This window comes from Rhinatrema bivittatum, chromosome 1 (genome assembly GCF_901001135.1).
Source record: "Rhinatrema bivittatum chromosome 1, aRhiBiv1.1, whole genome shotgun sequence".
Lineage (NCBI taxonomy): Eukaryota > Metazoa > Chordata > Amphibia > Gymnophiona > Rhinatrematidae > Rhinatrema > Rhinatrema bivittatum.
Window position 1 is genome coordinate 423,725,552 of NC_042615.1, and position 18,946 is coordinate 423,744,497.

The 18,946-nt window shown below is 45.2% G+C and overlaps 1 protein-coding gene across 1 annotated transcript in view; it reads left to right on the forward strand.

Moving 5' to 3' along the window:
- The window catches only part of SHB (SH2 domain containing adaptor protein B), a 274,646-nt gene that overhangs the window by 186,310 nt on the left and 69,390 nt on the right, over window positions 1–18,946 (forward strand). The window contains exon 3 of the mRNA XM_029603484.1: window positions 6,441–6,653. Within this exon, the coding sequence (XP_029459344.1) occupies window positions 6,441–6,653 (213 nt within the window). The remainder of the gene's footprint in view (window positions 1–6,440; window positions 6,654–18,946) is intronic.

The following is an 18,946-nucleotide window of genomic DNA, read 5'->3' on the forward strand; positions in this document are numbered from 1 at the left end:
CATAAAAATGTATATTGCATTTCTCTGAAATAAGAATTTACCGAGAGCCGGGATATCCGCTTAAAGCCCGCTTTAATAATATAAACATTGACAGTGAACACTCCGTCTCCATTCCATCTATCAACCAGAACAGAACAAATATCCACAGACCCCAAGTGCCGGAGACGCCTATAATAATGAGATAACGTTGGAGGCTGATCTTTATCAAGAGAAAACATGGCCCTCACTGTCTGAAGGTGAGATGTTTGCATGATAGAGGGAGGAAGTGAGCTGAGAATAGTGTTTTAACTGCAGGTATGGAAAGACCTCCACTGCCGATAGTGCATAGCAATTCCTAGTTTCCTGGAAAGACATGAGGGTCCCCTCTGGAGTCAGGACATGGCCTAACAATTCAATACCCTGTTTACCCCACCTTTGAAAGGCCGCTGATTGGGAGCCAGGGGTAAAATCGGGATTCCCCCGGATCGGCAACAACGGAGCACAAATCCGGGCAGATTCCATTAATCGCATGAGGCGCCCCCAAGAGGCCCGAATAGGCCTAATAATGACATTTTGAACCAAGTAAGAGGACATTGAAGACGCCCGTGCTTGCAACAGAAAATGTAAGGACGTAGAGGCTGCCACCTCCAAATCCGCAGGGAGGCTAACAACCGTAGACGTAGTCATCAACCAGTCCCGGATGAGGCGTAAATTACTAGCCAAGTTATAAAGGGCTATGTCAGGAATTCCCAAACCCCCCTTTCCCCACTGTTCCCGCATCCAGGCCAAGGGGATACGAGAGCTACCCCCCCCCCCCTCCAATAGAAACGGCGTTGAGCCTTGTCCAGCTGTCGTAACTCCACGGCTCGAAGCAGCAGAGGCAAGTTCTGAAATAAATACAACCACTTAGGCAAAATGATCATCTTGAAAAGCTGAACTCTACCACCCAACGACAGTGGTAAGTGGGCCCAACTGAGCAACTTGTCCTGAGTCAGTTTTAAGAGCGGAAGGACATTCAATTTATAAAGCCGAGAGAGATCTCGGGGGATTATAATTCCCAAGTAACGAAATGCTTCAGCCGCCTGCTTTAACGGGAATTCCCATCCCATCCATTCAGCAGAGAGTCCGGATATGCCAGAGCCTCCGATTTGTCCAAATTTAGGCGAAACCCAGAAAAAATTCCATAATCCCAAAACATTTTTAACAGTGGCTGAAGAGACTTTTGGGGGTCTGTGATAAATACCAAGACATCGTCCGCAAAAGCGGCATATTTAAATGTGGTAGATTGGAAACGCATCCCCTTGACCGTCTTGGCATCTTGTATTTTCAGGAGCAAGGGTTCAAGTTGAAGTATAAACAAAAGGGGAGAAAGCGGACACCCCTGTCTTGTGCCCCTAGAAATTGAAAAAACCTCGGAAGCAGATCCATTGGCCAGAATTGTGGCTTCCAGGTCATGGTATAATAAACGGGTTGCCTTTAAAAAGAAGCCCCCAAAGCCCATCCTCTGTAAAACCCAAAACAGATAGTCCCAATCCACCCTATCAAACGCCTTTTCAGTGTCAAAACTGACCGCAAGGAATGGGGCCTCCATCAACTGGCACATAGACATGGCTGCTAACACTTTGCGGATATTAGTTAACCCATATCGCTTTCGAACAAACCCCACCTGAGCAGGACCCACCAAATCTGGGAGCACCGAGGAAAGACGCTCCGCCAGAATCTTGGCCAATAATTTTTGATCAAAATTTAACAACGAAATAGGGCGGTAGGACTCAGGGCGTAAGGGATCCTTCCCCGACTTTGGAATGAGGACAATGTGCGCCCTATTGCTATGGGGGGGGGAACGACCCACTACCCGCCAGGGCATTCACCACCTGGACCAGGGGAGGGCCTACCAAATCCAGGAGGCACTGGTAAAATTCGGCTCCATAGCCATCTGGCCCCGGTGTCTTAAGCTTTTTCGCTCCGCCAATGACAGCTTGCACTTCCGCTAAAGTCACCGGGCTGTTTAAGAGAGCCTGTTGCTCGCCCGTTAATTGAGGGAGGCGCAATCGCGCACAAAACTGGGCACAAGCCTCTGGGTTCCACTGCTCAGATGTGTACAGTCCCTTATAAAAATCTTGGAACCGATGCAGGATATCCTCTGTGGCGGTAAGGATTCGACCCGCAGAAGCTCGCAGGGCCGGAATATATCGAGATCCTCGAGCTGCCCTAACCAGATTTGCGAGTAACTTCCCAGACTTGTTGCTATGCTGGTAAAGCTTGTACTGGTAATATAGAAAACTCTTGCGAGCCCGCTGATGTAACAGTGTGTTAAGCTCCCCCTGTATTGAAAAGTATTGGACCCGAGCCCCCTGCGTGTTCCAACGAGTAAGCACACTCTTAGCCCTCTGCAATTTAGTAGTGAGGGTCAAAATCCGGTGATTTATCACTTTTTTCCTATGGGCCATATAGGAAAGAATGTCACCTCTTAAAACCGTTTTAGCTGTATACCAAAACAGTACCGGATCATCAACATGCTGCTCATTCAGGGAGGCGTAGTCTACCCAGCGTGACATCATGCACCAAATAGTAAGGGAACCTCCAGTGATAAGCTGTAGCTGGACAATGCCCAATCTGCAGCTCTAAACCTACCGGGGCGTGGTCCGAAACAACAATCTCCCCAATTGTCACCTCCCCCACCCGAGATAGACGGTGTGTGCTAAGCAAAAAGTAATCTATGCGAGACAGAGTACCATGCGCCCGAGATATGTGTGTAAAATCTTTTTCCCCTGGGTGCAGGAGACGCCAGACCTCCACCAACTGCAAATTGTGCTCCAGGTAGGAAGGACCTTTACCAAAATTCCCTCTCGCGCCCGAGGGCGAGGACCTATCCAGCTGATCATCCCTAATAGTGTTAAAGTCCCCACCAAGTATTATACAATCATCCACATATGGTAAAAGCAAGCGATGTAGTTCCTGATAAAAGTTGAAATTATAAGTGTTAGGAGCATAAAGATTGCATAAGACTACTTTTGTACGGTGTAGTTCTGCAACCAGTATAATATACCTACCCATCGGATCCCTGATAATGGACTGAACCTGGAGAGGAACTTGGGGGCTAATCCATATAACCACCCCCGCTGACTTCGTAGTCCCCGAGGCATAATATACTGTCCCTCCCCACACTCTACTTAATTTCTCGTGTTCACTGTCTGTCAAATGGGTTTCTTGGAGAAACGCTATACTGGCTTTCTTTCGTTTAAGAAGAGCTTTAATTTTTGTTCTTTTAATTGGAGAATTTATCCCACAGACATTCCAAGTAATCAAAGACATTGAATTACTACTGAGACTTCATGAGAAGTGTCCCCATATGATGTGCAAACGCTATCCTATGGCAAGGGTTCTCCCAGCCGAAACCCCCACCAAGATCAACCACAGACTGAGTGAGAATGTACAAAAGACTACAGATTTGAGCATACACGAGCGAATGGACCCCAAGTAGCTGCCTACCTACCCCCAAACCCCCGGAGAACCCCCCTCCCTCCCCCCCCCCACCTCGCAGCTCCCCTGGCGAGGACTACTCCCTGCCCCAATAGAGAGATCACTACCATGTTAGCAAACCCCCCCTCCCCCATCTGCATCAAAGATTCCCACAGTGAATCGCAGAACATGTATGGAGGTGAACAGCAACTAGAAAATCAAATAATACCATACATAAGATAGAAAGGCCCCCGTGTAGAAACAGTCACCCAGCTCTGCACAAACTAGGAATGTATTGCATGCGGACTGTGACCGGCATATGAACAATCATAAGCAAAAACTATTATAAGGGATATAAGCAATTATAAATCCAAATAGAGTCTCAGTCCGTAAAAAGTCACATGTGAGCAACATAACAAACCATTAAAAAAAAAGAACAACAGAGTGAAAAAGGAAAAAATAAATAAAAACTAAACGGACCAGATGAAAAAAACAAGGCAAAACACCATCGGGTCAGTCAGTAAAACAAGTCCAGCAGCAAAGGCAAAAGTCCCCCCAGGCAAATCCTAAGCATAGACACCGAGAGGCATGTTATAAAAAATTCCCCGACTCTCCACTTCAGCTGCGTGCCAGGTTCCAAGTCGTACCCCTCTTTAAAAAAGGAAAATTAGCAAACTCCCGGGAGGTCCTGAAGAACGCATCGAGGGCGGCTCGGCCTGCCCAGCCATTCCGGCAGTGTATCCGAGCCGTTGAAAAAAGTAACAAGACCCCCTCAAAGTTACAAGGCCCAGGTGAACAAAAAAACAAAAAAAGAACATTCGTAGGCAACGCTGAAACCAAACACAAAGAAAGGCAGCCCTCAAACCACCCGGTCAAACAGAGTCCGAGCAAAAAACGAGAGGGCTATCTTAACTTCAGCAGGAATTATGAATTATACGCTACAGTGCCAGTTATCTGCTGGACGAGGCTGTCGCTTCGGTCCCGTCCTCTGTTCCCGCCACGCGCAAAAGGGACCGGGCCTCCTGAGGCGAGGTGAACCACTTCACCCCGGCCTCGGTTGTCACCCGCAGGCGAGCTGGAAACATCAGAGAAGCCCGGATCCCCTGCGCCAGCAGCTGGGTACAAACAGGCGCCATCGCCCGTCTCTGCGCCGCCACCGCCGCTGAAAAGTCTTGAAAGATAAGGATCCTTTGATTTTTGAATTGGAGCATACGGCCTTTGCGCGCGGCAGCCAGGATTTCTTGCTTATGAGCAAAATTTCGAATATTTGCCACCACCACCCTGGGTTTCTCTGCATCGGCCCGCCTAACTCCCAGCCGGTGTGCACGCTCAATTCTCAGCGGGCCCTGCGCTGAAGTCAGCGAAAGCTCTTTGACCAACCAGTTTTCCAAGGTAGACTGGAGAGCTCGATCATCCAGGGACTCGGGTAGGCCGACAAACCGCAAATTAGATCGCCTTGAACGATTTTCTAGGTCTTCAATTTTCGCCGAATGTTTATCCAGCTCGGCCCGTAGAGCCGCCATCTCCTTTTGCATCATGTGGAGGCCATCTTGCGTATCCGAGACGCGGCTTTCCAATTCAGTACAGCGGCTTTCAAATTTGTTTAGATTTGACGAAATATCTGCTACCGCTGTGGATATGGATTTAAGCTCAGGCCCCAGCGCATCAATAACTGCAGATTTAATTTCGGCAATCACCGGCGCGGATAGCTGGTCGGTGGGCCCAGTCGCGGTGGCCATTTTAGACTCCGGCGGTGGCAGCAACGAGTCTTTCCCTTTTTCCTTTGCTAATTTAACCGATCGGGCCGGCATAACCGGGCGGCGAGTACCAGATTAAAGAGGGCAATACCGCCATCAAAAAGTGAGCTCTCAGCCGTTCTTTATGATGCAGATGGGGGTCGATTTCAGGGATCGGCGCCGAGAGGGAAGGAATCACATCCTCCACCCTCAGTACATCACGTGATCTCACCTGCCAAATTTAAATTGTCTTCCTTATCACATTTTCTGAGATCTCAGGGATGCGCGTAAAATAATATTGGAGATCATTATACGTCAGCCATTTTTCGGGCCACCGAAACCAACGGACTAATATATGCTTGGACAATCTTAAGTCTGGGTACATGAATAATGCATATTTGCTTTTCAGAGTTAGTCAACCTTTTTTTTTTATTTATATATACAGACAAGTTGTTATACTGCTTTAACCAAGGAGACCATTGTGAGGTTTGATAAAATGTAAACTTCCCTTAGGACTAATGGGTGACCACTAGAGAAAATAGACCGTAAATAAATAGGTTTATTAACTCTTTGAAGGAAAATAGAAGTGTAAACAATTCACCCTAGCTTATTTGATACAAAATTGATTTTATTTCTCCCCCCCCCCCTTTTCCCAAAAAAGTAAAAAGCTTAAGATCTTGAGGAGTCTTAGACCCCTCTCTTAGTTTTGTGAACAGATGTTTTTATTAAGTCCTGCTTGCAGACAAGCATGGGTGCTTCCTTTCTGGGAGCAATCCAAGACACCTCTGGCCAGTAAATGAAGACTGCATATTACTTACAAAGGCTTCCCTGTCTGTTTCACTGGTTGTGTGGGCTCTTCTCTGCCCTGAGCTCTTTCTTTGTTGCTCCAGGCTTTCCATGCATGACCCCTAAAATATTCACATTGGCAGCCAGACCCATCTGGCTTTACTAAATTTGTCTGCCATTTGTTCTAAGATCTGTGCTTCCTCCAAACTTAGGTTCTTGCTCAATTGCATGCACCTCTCCCAACTAACACAGTTACTTTCTTCACAGCAAAGACATTCATAATATAAAAGAATCATCAGACTGGAAAAGCAAATGGCCCAAGGAAATATATATATATCTTCTTTTTTTTTTTATCACCAGCATTCCTGAGCTATGGAAATTTCACCTTTTCTTCATTATCAATGAAGATAACATATCCATTGGATAAGTTGTTTTCATTATTTGTGTTAACATAATTTTCCTTTGTTTTGCATACAGATATCCAACGACAAGACAATCCAAAGCCTCAGCAGAAAGAGATTCAGCTGTATGACACACCTTATGAGCCAGAAAGTAATGGTATGGACTCTGACTCAGAAAGCATGGTCAGACAGCGCTTACGAGAGAGCAAGTTACCGCAGGATGATGACAGGCCTGCAGACGAATATGACCAGCCATGGGAATGGAACAAAGCCTTGCCAGCCTTAGCAGGTAACAGAATTTTTAGTTTCAATTGTCTACATTGCCCAAAATCACTGTACATTAGTTAGCTTTTGAAAGTGCCCCTGTTCAATGACTTCCACGTCAAAAGCATCTGCTTTCTGGATAGAATCCTGCTCTGCCCTACGCTGCATGTCTGCTCGATGACAGTGGAATATGAAACCAGGCTTTAGGCTGTGCTCTTCCTGATTATAGTATTAACCTCTTACCTGTTCACTATCTGATGATATCAGCAGGAAGACAACAATCCATTTTTACTGAGTGAGAGGGTAAAAATAAGTTATAATAAAATAGCAGAACCAACTGAACAGTTAATGTGACTGAGGCTCAGGCCTCATTTTGCTGCATAGTCTTCAGAGCTATTGAGATGCTTCAAAGCAGTAGCGCTAGCAAAAATCAAGCTGGCAGCTTAACCATCATTACGATCTCCCTTATGTTAATTCCTCTTTCAATTTTGGGAAGAAATATTGGTATGTTAAACTTTTTTGAAAACTCCTCCTTAGCCTCTCCCACTACTATGAATCAAAGTGACTTAGGGTACTGCTCTGCTGATTCTAATCTGAGCACCACATCGGCATTACATTAATGTATAAAAAGCAATAATATTGTGTAAGCTGAGATGTGAATGCAGGAAAGGAGAGTATTAAAACATATGGGGGAGAGGTAATGGCTATTAAAAAACAGCACATCTTTTTATTAGTAAAAGTGTCAAAATAAAAAATGGAATGAATAAATAAAAGAGATCTGGGGATAAAATAATAAGAGGTAACAGAGCCAATAAAGAAGCCAGTTGATATTTTGGGTAGTACTGCTTTAGTTAAATAAGTTTCTGGTGGCATTAACAGAATGTCAGCAATCAATTTCTGTTCCGTATAACGCACATTCTTCATGAGATGAAATAGAAAGGGACAGAGCTCTTGTATTATACAAATATCCACAGAAGGAACACAGCAAAAAATGCTGGCAGTGCAAATTACTGAAAACAAAAGTGCTGTTAAAACCACACAATTTATAGAGGCTGCTTGCATTCAGACCAGAATGGAAAGAGTCATACAGTAAAATGAAGACAATTCTATTTTTATTAGAAGTTAATTGTCCACAGCCAGCAACAAGAACATGAAGCAAGAAATTTGCTTTAATGCCATTTTACACTTTTAAGGAGTCTAAAAATATAGAATGAAAGCCAATAAGGACCTTAAGATATCTCTTCTGCCCAATTTACATCTCTTCTGATGCCCTAGACCCCAGGGGTTCTCAACCTTTTTGGGATCATGGACCCCTTTTCAACCTCCAAAATATTTGTGGACACCCACATGTTTCTCTTTAATTTTACATGCAGTGTTATGCCATATATTGGAAAGTTATTAGCCTAATAAATGCATAATGATATGTACACCAGAATCATTCATAATATAGGAAACACCTTAAATAATGCTTACTGATATAAACTGAGTGATGGGCCACTTGGATCTTTTTCTAGTTGTTACTAACAGGCCGATATAGTACAGTGCGCTCCAGTGGAGCCCAGGAGAGTGAGGTTGTTAGGGTGATCCATTTTAAGAGTTCTTTGGTAGAGCTGTGGATGTAGCTTTCTTCCTGTTGCGTGTGTGCTTGATAGGCTGCTTGGTTGAGAGAATTTGAGTAGGCTCTGGTGAAAAGCCAGGTTTTCAACTCTTTTTTGAACATTTTAACACTTGGTTGAGTTCTTATTCCAATTGGTAATGAGTTCCATAGTGTGAGGCTGGCAATGGATATGGCTCTCCTTCGTGTTGTGTTTAGTCGAGTGATTCTTGCGTGAGGGATTTTGAGGAGGCCTTTATTCTTTGAGTGTAGGTTCCGTTTTGGAGTGTGTATTCTGATGGATTTGCTTAGCCAATTGCTTTGTTGTCCTATGATTAATTTTATGCAGGATTGTTAGTATTTTGTATTCTATTTGGTATTTTATTGGTAGCCAGTGTAATACGATTAGTATTGGAGTGCTGTGTTCAAGTTTTTTTGATCCCTGTCAGAATTCTGGCAGCTGTGTTCTATAGGATTTGTAGTGGACGGATTGTAGTGAAAGGTAGTCCAAGAAGTAGGGCGTTGCAGTAGTCTAGGTTGGAGAAAATTAGTAGTTGGAGGACTGTTCTGAAATCATCTTGTGTGAGGAATGGTTTAAGATGTCTGAGTGTCAGTAGTTTATGATATCCATCCTTTATCTTGTTGGTTATATAGATTTTGAAAGAGAGTTCTTTGTCGATGGTGATTCCTAGGTTTTGCATATGAGTGACAGATGAGATTACTGTTTTTGGGTTTTCAGTTAAGTGGCTTCATGAGGGTGGAGTTGTTTTTTCTGTCTAGGATGATTAATTCAGTTTTATCAATATTTATTATGAGTTTCAAGTCATTTAGTTGCTTTTTTATTTCCGAGAGATAGCAGTTCTATCGTAAGTATCTTCCAAAGTATTCTGTATAGGGACCAGTATTTGTATATCTTCAACATACAGGAAATGGGTTAGTCCGAGGCGTTCTATTGTATGACATATTGGTAGAAGGTATATGTTGAAGAGAGTAGCTGATAGGGCGGATCCTTGTGGTACTCGTGTGTTGAGGTTTACTTTATTCGAGAGGTTGTTGTTGAACATTACTTTGAAATTTCAATGTGTTAGGTATGAGGAGAACCATTTTAAAGTATTACCCTTGATTCCTATTTCTGATAGCATGTCAATTAGGATGGAATGGTTGACAGTGTCGAAAGCAGCCGATAGATCCAGGAGAATTAAAAGGTAGCTTTGTCCCTTATCAAATCCTCTGAGCACTGTGTCATTTAGCGAGAGCAGGAGAGAAGAATGTTTGTGTCAAGGTAGTCAGAGAGTTGGGATTGGACGATTTTTTTTTAAGATTTTTGCATGAACGGTAAGTTTGATATAGGTCGGTAGTTTTTAATGTTCCCCGGTCTAGGTTGTTCTTTTTTATTAATGGTTTGATGATTGCTGATTTCAAGCATTCAGGGTAGTTCCCTTCCGAGAGGGAAAGGTTGACTATGTCTGTTATTGTTTTGCTTATTGATTCTACGATCAGTTTGAATGACTGAATGGATATACTGTCAATGGGATGGTTTGCTGGATTCATTTTTTTGATTATATTTTGAATTTCCAGTGAGGATGCAGTGTTGAAGTTAGTCCATGTTGACGTAATTTCTGATGCAGTTTTGGGATTTGGGTGAGTGTGTTGTTGGTGATGGAGTTTTTAATTAGGTTTTTTATTTTATCGGTGAAATATTGTGCAAAATCATTGCTGGTGTTAGTGCTGGCAGGTGTTTTTAGTTCATTTGGTGTTTTGGCTTCTCATGAGCTCCTCAGTCTCTTTGTGCAAGCTAATGCATGGACATGTTCCCAGTTAATCAAAGGGCCCTGACTTTGATGGTCTGGGAAACTAAGTATGGGGGTGACCTGTATGGGGCGGCAGATGCTACCATAAGCTTGCTGGATAATTTGGTCCTTTTCTGCCGTCGTTTGTTTTTTTTTCATTTTTGCCTTATTGACCTTGTTTTTTGTCTGTCTGTTTGTGCTTTTTTTCCTCTTCACTTCCTCAGCAGTCCCTCAACAGAACTTTTCAGTTCTTTAAAAAAAAAAAAAAAAAGTGGAGAAATCAAAGGCCTGGCCTGTGGTAGTAGTTTTAAATCCTGCATTTGTGGGCATTGTATGTCATCAGCCACCCATTCTTTTGCTACCACTGCTTGGGCCCCAATCATAATGCTTCCAACTGTTATAGTTGTGGTCAGATGGCTCAGAGGATGTAGCAATACCATGCCTGGAACATGGCCCTGCATAAGGTGCCAAAGGATAAGATCCTGAAGCCTAGGCATGAAGTTGAGCAGCAGAGCTACTCCTCCCCCTAAAGCGAGGCCTCTCCAGATTCTCAGCACCACAAGAATCTGAGACAGGATTCACCTTTCTCTGTTTCCCACAAGTCAGGAAAGGCATCGTCCTATAGTGCCAGCTCCTGGATTCATCACAGGTTAGGGGTCGAGCAAGTTGCAGAAGATGGTGACACAGAGAAGAGTGCCTAAGCCGATGATACAAAATTGTTCAGAGTAGTTAAATCACAAGCAGATTGTGATAAATTGCAGGAAGACCTTGTGAGACTGGAAAATTGGGCATCAAAATGGCAGATGAAATTTAATGTGGATAAGTGCAAGGTGATGCATATAGGGAAAAATAACCCATGCTATAGTTACACAGTGTTAGGTTCCATATTAGGTGCTACAACCCAAGAAAGAGATCTAGACGTCATAGTGGATAACACATTGAAATCGTTGGTTCAGTGTGCTGCGGCAGTCAAAAAAGCAAACAGAATGTTAGGAATTATTAGGAAGGGAATGGTGAATAAAACGGAAAATGTCATAATGCCTCTGCATCGTTCCATGGTGAGACCGCACGTTGAATACTGTGTACAATTCTGGTCGCCGCATCTCAAAAAAGATATAGTTGTGGTGGAGAAGGTACAGAGAAGGGCGACCAAAATGATAAAGGGAATGGAACAGCTCCCCTATGAGGAAAGACCAAAGAGGTCAGGATTTTCATCTTGGAGAAGAGAAGGCAGAGGAGGGATATGATAGAGGTATTTAAAATCATGAGAGGTCTAGAACGGGTAGATGTGAATCGGTTATTTACTCTTTTGGATAATAGACTAGGGGGCACTCCATGAAGTTAGTATGTGGCACATTTAAAACTAATCGGAGAAAGTTCTTTTTTTACTCTATGCCCAATTAAACTCTGGAATTTGTTGCCAGAGGATGTGGTTGGTGCAGTTAATATAGCTTTGTTTAAAAAAGGATTGGATAAGTTCTTGGAGGAGAAGTCCATTACCTGCTATTAATTAAGTTGACTTAGAAAGTAGCCACTGCTATTACTAGCAACAGTAACATGGAATAGACTTAAATTTTGGGTACTTGCCAGGTTCTTATGGCCTGGATTGGCCACTGTTGGAAACAGGATGCTGGGCTTGATAAACCCTTGGTCTGACCCAGTATGGCATGTTCTTATGTTTTTAAGGATCTCTTCTGAGGTTGTCATCTTCGGCCTCAAAGAAACCAGGAGGTGCAAACTTTCCCTCAGTACCAAAACGAGGGAGAGCTTCCTCAGCACAGCCAAGGTTCTAGCTGTGGTGTTGAAAGTTTCATATGCAGAGCTAAGATAAGATGCTTCTTCCACTCTTCTGCATCTTCCTTCAGTTTTGTCAAAGTCTTATGCTTTTGCAAGTATTCATTTAAATACTGCATCCTAGAAAACTGCAGAGCCACAATCCAGTAGGCTCCATTTGTGGCAGTTTCTGACAGGCTTTGTCTGTCAGAAACCCACTATTTTTTTCTTTGGGCTGTATGTTTAAAAATGTCTTCTCTATTAGATTATGTAAATTTTTTCTGACATTGGCAAGAACTGCCCAGACTGTGGGCAAAAGATGTCCTTTACTATCCTTTATAATATCTTCTACAAATGTCTTGAGGATTGTATGTCCCAATGTAGTTCCTGCTCTGAGATGACACCAAGAACTGTCAAGATCTTTAAGAAGTCCAGCACCAGTGGGCTAGGAGCAAAGAATCACATAAACCACTGGAGGCTCAGATGTGCTGAGGAGAAGGTATTGACTCCTTCAGTACTGAAGCCTAAAAATAAGCTCAAAGAACAGAATAGGTCTTGTTCTTCCTGCTCACACTGATTATCAGGCTACAGAGTAAGGAGAATCAGTACCAACAGCCAAGTCAGGATTCCAGGAGGCAATTTTTCTACCTGAGAAGGCATTTCCAGGGTCCAACTTGCCCCTCGCAGTGGCAGCAGGGCTTCAGGCTTTACTACTGTAAGGGTAAAGCCTCACACCATTACCCAGTCAAAACCAGGGATGACTGCAGGAACACAAACTACTGAACATGCTCAGAAGCATGTTCATGTCTCTGCTGGAAAACTCTGGAAAATATATTCCATGTCAATGACCTCACTCATTGGTGTGATTTGTAAACTGCTGTTTTCAGAGATCACCAGCTACACCCGTGTGCTTTCCTTTTTATGGGTCTCTTCATCTTTTTGATATTCCAAGTTACTAACTCTATATTAGCTTCTATTGGCTATATATATATGTTAAAGAAGTAACAAAAAAATTAGGGTAAAGCAGCAGTTATGAGAAAGGGAGCCATGTTCAGTTCACACTTTGGGGAAGTGGACCACAAAAACTGTATCCTGAGGGCAAGAATATTGACGCCAGTCAAAGATTACAGTGAAGCCATGGAGATGGTATTAGCCAACAAGAACGGAATTGAACTTGGGGGTAGTATGTGATGAACAGTGGAGCTTTGATTCAAATATTTTGTTAGTAGTACAGCATATTTATTTTTTAAACTTAGACTGAGTCTTCGGGGGTGCTTATCTCAGGCAGTATTTCGATTAGTGGTTCAGTCTTTTGTAATGGATTGTTGGGATTGCTGGTTAAGTGTATTCACTGGCTGCAGGTTATGCAAAATATGGCAGCGAATCTGATTTATAGTTATCCAAGGAGAGAGCCAGTGCTATTCTCTTAAGACAACTGCATTGGCTCCCAGTCCAACAAAGGAGACAGTTTAAGATCATGAGTTCAAATGCACAAGGTGGTTAGAGAGCAGGGGGTGAGGTATTTTCAGCAGTTGAATTTTTATAGACCTAGGAGATGCCTTCATTCAGCATCTGAGATTCTGTTCAGTATTCCATGAGCTAAGGTAGTATCTAAGAGTACTATCTGGAAAAGAATTTTCGCTGCAATAGGCCCTGAACTTTGCAGCACAGCACCAACGGAGGTGAGGATGGCATCAAATTACTTTTCGGGTAAAAGGTGAAATCTTGGCTGTTACCATGTTAGGTTATAGGTAATTCTCACAGGACAAGCAGGATGTTAGTCCTCACATATGGGTGACATCACAGGATGGAGCCGAATCACGGAAGACTTTTGATAAAGTTTCTAGAACTTTGACTGGCCCCTACTGGGCATGCCCAGCATGGCACTAACCCTGCAGCCAGCAGGGGTCCCTCTTCAGTCTTCTTTTTTCTGCGCAGCAGTAGCCACGTTGTTAAGGAGCTCTGCAAGGATTCCTGACAGGAATTTTCCTCACGGAATTATTTAAAGTTAAATTGCCCCACAGGGGTCCTTCCGTTAACTTTTTTCAGTCCGTGGTACTCCAGTAAGTTTTTACACATTTTCCGTCGGTTACCGTCGAGTTTGACCCTTGTGGCCTACTGGCCGTCGACCGTACTGCGGCTCGATTTTTCTATGGCCATGGCGTCGGTGTCCGGACTGTACTCGTACCATGTCCATTACAGACCCGCATAAAGTCTGTGTAATGTGTCTTGGACGAGAGCACGATGTCTTGACCACCAAATGTGCCCTAATGACACCAAAAGGTCGCAAGGCCAGAATGGAGAAGATGGGACTTCTCTTCCGTGCTCATACTCCGACTTCGTCCATTGCATCGACGTCATCGGAACCGGCACTGTCAACGTCACGTCAGCATCGTCCATCAACCGGTGACCGCCCGGCGTCTATCACTTCCCGGCCTTCGACACCACCTTCTCCCCCTCAGGACTGAGGGGGATCATAAGGAGAAACATTGCCATCAGCACCGAAAGTCTCGGACCATCGAGGCATTGAAAGCCTTCGACCTCACCAACGTCCGAGCCGCCGCCTAAGAAACCCCGTCCAGAAAAGGCACTGACCTTTTCGGCGACCGGGTCACCGAGGCAATCCTCACCTGACAGGGCGTCGGGAGCCGCAGCTCCGCCTTTAACGGTGGTCCCTCCGGCTATGCCTCTGCCGCCTTCTTCTGTTCCGGAGCCGGGGCTGTTTGCTCCAGGTCTCCGAGAAGAACTGGACCGGATGGTTCAGGAGGCCATCGACAAGGCGATGCATCGACTCCAGGTTCCCCCGGCACCGATATCGGTACCGATAGTGGAACCGAGCACCAACCTGTTTCCAGCAGCATTGGCACCGCTTCTATTGAGGATAGAAGTACTTATTGCCGCTTTTCCACCGGTGGATCCCGGGTCACCGATGGCTCCAGTACCCTCCCCGTTGACTTTATCATCAGGAGGAGAAACACCGTTCCGCATCCCTCCTTCGGGAGTTCTGCCTCAGCCATCGAGATCTATACTGATACCCCCATCGAGCCATCCACCGATGCCTGCGCCGGGGCCTTCATTACTTTCATTGGTGCCTCCAGTTATTCCTCCAGTGCCTTTGGAGCCTAAACCGGGACCTTCAGGTATCCAACTACCCTGTCCCTCTACAGTTCCTAGAGAGAGAGGTGCTGATCCTTATGATACCTGGACTGATGATTCTTCACCAGACACAGATGACTTCTTCACCACCTTCACCCACTGAAAGTAGAAAATGTTCTCCTCCAGAGGACCTTTCTTTCATAAACTTTGTGAAGGACATGTCTGAATCGGTCCCCTTCCAGTTACTGACAAAACAGGATGACAGACATCAGATGATGGAGTTGCTTCAATTCCTGGACGCGCCCAAGGAAATCACCTCTATCCCCATCCATCAAGTTCTTCTTGACCTTCTCAAAAAGAATTGGGAGCACCCTGGCTCCATTGCACCAGTCCATAGGAAAACTGATTCTACCTACTTGGTGCAGTCAGCTCCAGGTTTTCAAAAGCCTCAATTGGATCACCAATCTGTGGTGGTTGAATCTGCGCAAAAGTAAGCAAGAAGGTCCAAACTCATACTTCCTTTCCCCCTGGCAAGGAACAGAAGTTTTTGGATACCATTGGTCACTGAGTCTTTCAAGGATCAATGCTGATCCTCCAAATTGCTGCTTACCAACTATATATGACCCAATATAATAGTCATTTTTAAGCAACTACAAGACTTGACAACCTCCATGCCTCAATCACTTCCAGAAAAGTTCCACACCCTACTTAATAAGGGTTTGGAGGCAGGCAAACATGAGATTAGATCATGTTACGATATCTTTGACACTGCAACCAGAGTGTCTGCAGCCGCTATTTCAGCAAGACGATGGGCTTTGCTTAAGTCTTCAGACCTTCGTCCGGAAGTGCAAGAGCAGTTGTCCGACCTCCCCTGCATAGGAGACAATCTCTTTGGCGAGCAGATTCAAAAGACAGTAGCTGAACTAAAGCACCATCATGAGACTCTCAGACAGCTCTCTCTGTTTCCTTCGGATTATCCTGCTAAACAGCCTTTCCGGAAAGACTCTAAAAAGTCTTTTTATAGACCAAAGAAGTCCTACCCGCCAGCAGCTAGATGCCGCTCTGCGAGACCATTCCTCAAATCAGTCTCGTCAAACTTGAAAGCAAAAGCCACAGACAGCCCCCCAACCGGGCCCTGCTTCTGGTTTTTGACTCTAGCATAGAGAGCAGCAGCCAGATTCCATTACCAAATATCCTAGTGGGAGGCCGCTTGCGCCATTTCAACAACATATGGCAGTCAATCACCTCGGACCACTGGGTCCTAGCAATAATTTCTCAAGGCTATCATTTCAACTTTCTCTCCATCCCGCCGGATTCCCCACCTCTAATGACGTGGAGAACATCCGACCATTCATTGCTCCTGGAACAGGAGGCCTCCCTCCTACTCCAGTCCAGAGCAATAGAACCAGTACCATCGCCTCAGCAAGGCCTCGGATTCTATTCCTGGTACTTTCTAATCCCCAAAAGATCAGGAGGCGTTCGTCCAATTTTGGATCTATGAGCCCTCAACAAGTACCTCCAGAGAGAAAAGTTCAAGATGGTAACCTTGGGCTCCCTGCTTCCTCTTCTTCAAAGAGGAGACTAGCTCTGCGCTCTCGACCTTCAGGACGCATACACTCATATTGCGATAACTCCATCTCATCGCAAATTCCTGAGGTTTCTCATAGGCCCCAAGCACTATCAATACCAAGTGCTTCCATTCGGCCTAGCATCTGCACCAGGAGTATTTACAAAATGCCTTGTCACAGTTGCCGCCTTCCTCAGGACTCAAGGTGTCCATGTCTACCCCTATCTGGATAACTGGTTAATCAGGGCTCCGACTCAGCAATCCACTTTGTCATCCCTACATCTCATCTTACACATTTTAATTTCACTCTGATTTCTCGTCAATTACAACAAATCCTCCTTAATCCCATCTCAAACCTTATTGTTCATTGGGGCAGACTTGGACACCTTACAGGTCCTCGACAACAAGCCCTCACTCTCGTGTCTCTGGCACAACAGCTGCAGTCTCAACATTCAACGACTGCTCGTTTTCTCATCCTTCTAGGACACATGGCGTCCTCAGTTCAGGTCACACCAATGGCCTGCCTGGCCATGAGAGTCATGCAGTGGACTCTAAGTTCGCAATGGACACAGTCCCTTCAGCCCCTGTCAACCATTGTCCACGTCGCCGACTCACTCCGTCTGTCTCTTGTATGGTGGACGAATCACATCAATCTTCTACAGGGCTTGCCCTTTCAGGCGCCAAACCCTTAAATAACTCTAACCACTGATGCTTCCAACTTCGGGTGAGGAGTCCATGTGGCAGATCTCCAGACACAAGGTTCCTGGTCTCCAGAGGAAGCCAAACACCAAATAAATTTCCTGGAGCTTCGAGCAATAAGATACGCTCTCAGAGTATTTCAGGATCGCCTGTCTAATCAAGTCATCCTGATCCAGACGGACAACCAGGTGGCCATGTGGTACATCAACAAGCAGGGAGGGACAGGATCCTACCTTCTGTGTCAAGAAGCTGCACAGATATGGGTGGAGGCCCTCTCCCACTCAATGTACCTCAGGGCCACCTACTTGCCGGGAGTGGACAACGTGTTGGCAGACAAATTGAGTCGCAACTTCCAACCACTCGAGTGGTCTCCAAACCCCTTAGTAGCGAATTCCATCTTCCTACAATGGGGTTATCCTGAAATAGACCTCTTTGCGTCACCCCAGAATCACAAAGTAGACAATTTCTGCTCTCTCACTCGCAGCCAACATTATCCACCAAGAGACGCGTTTCTCCCTAACGTGGTCAACTGCTCTCCTATACGCATTCCCTCCACTTCCACTTCTCTCGAAGACTCTCATGAAGTTACATCAGAACAAGGGAACCATGATCCTAATAGCACCCCACTGGCCCCGCCAAGTGTGGTTTCCAATCCTTCAGGATCTTTCCATTTGCAGGCACATTCCTCTGGAACAGACCCGCTTCTAATAACTCAAAACGACGGGTGCCTTCGCCACCCCAATCTTCAGGCCCCGTCCCTGACAGCATGGATGTTGAAAGGTTAATCCTTCAGCTGCTTAACCTTTCTGATCCAGTCTCCTGTGTCTTGATTGCTTCACGGAAGCCTTCCACGAGAAAATCGTATTCCTACAAATGGAACAGGTTCACATCATGGTGCTCTTCTCAGGCCCTTGATCCTTTAACCTGTCCCATCCCGAAGTTTCTAGACTACCTCTGGCACTTGTCAGAGTTAGGCCTTAAAACTTCCTCCATTAGAATGCATGTCAGTGCGGTAGCCGCCTTCCATAAAGGTATCGGGGATGTCCCTAGCTCAGTGCAACCCCTTGTAACTCGCTTCTTGAAGGGCTTGCTTCACCTCAAGCCTCCACTGCGTCCTCCGGCCCCTTCTTGGGACCTCAACCTGGTTTTGGGTTGGCTCATGAAACCACCATTCGAGCCTCTCCAATCCTGTGAACTTCGCTTTCTCACATGGAAAGTGATTTTCCTTTTGGCAGTCACTTCGGCTCGCATAGTTAGTGAATTGCAGGCCCTAGTTACTTATCCGCTTTACACTAAACGTCTGCAGGACCGGGCAGGCCACAAGGCCACAAGAACCTGGCAATTACCCAGGCCACAAGAACCTGGGTTTGGCCTCTGTTGGAAACAGGATGCTGGGCTTGATGGACCCTTGGTCTGACCCAGCATTCCGCACTCACCCGAAATTCTTATCTAAGGTAGTTTCTAATTTTCATCTTAATCAATCCATCATACTACCTACCTTTTTTCCCAGGCCCCATGCCAACCCAGGAGAACAGGCTCGGCATACCCTTGACTGTAACAGGCTCTAGCGTTCTACCTAGACCGTATGGCTGCCCACTGCAGAGCACTCAATTATTTGTGTCTTTCCATCCTAACAAATTGGGGCAGCCTGTGGGTAACAGCCTTTATGGAAATGACTATTGTGAAATTCTCAGCCTTGACTTTTGCGAGAGAAGCCACGACATCCACTTCCCGCCCTTCACTTCTCTACTTCTGTAGCAAAATCTACGAAGAACATTCAGAATTGAAAGAACACAAAT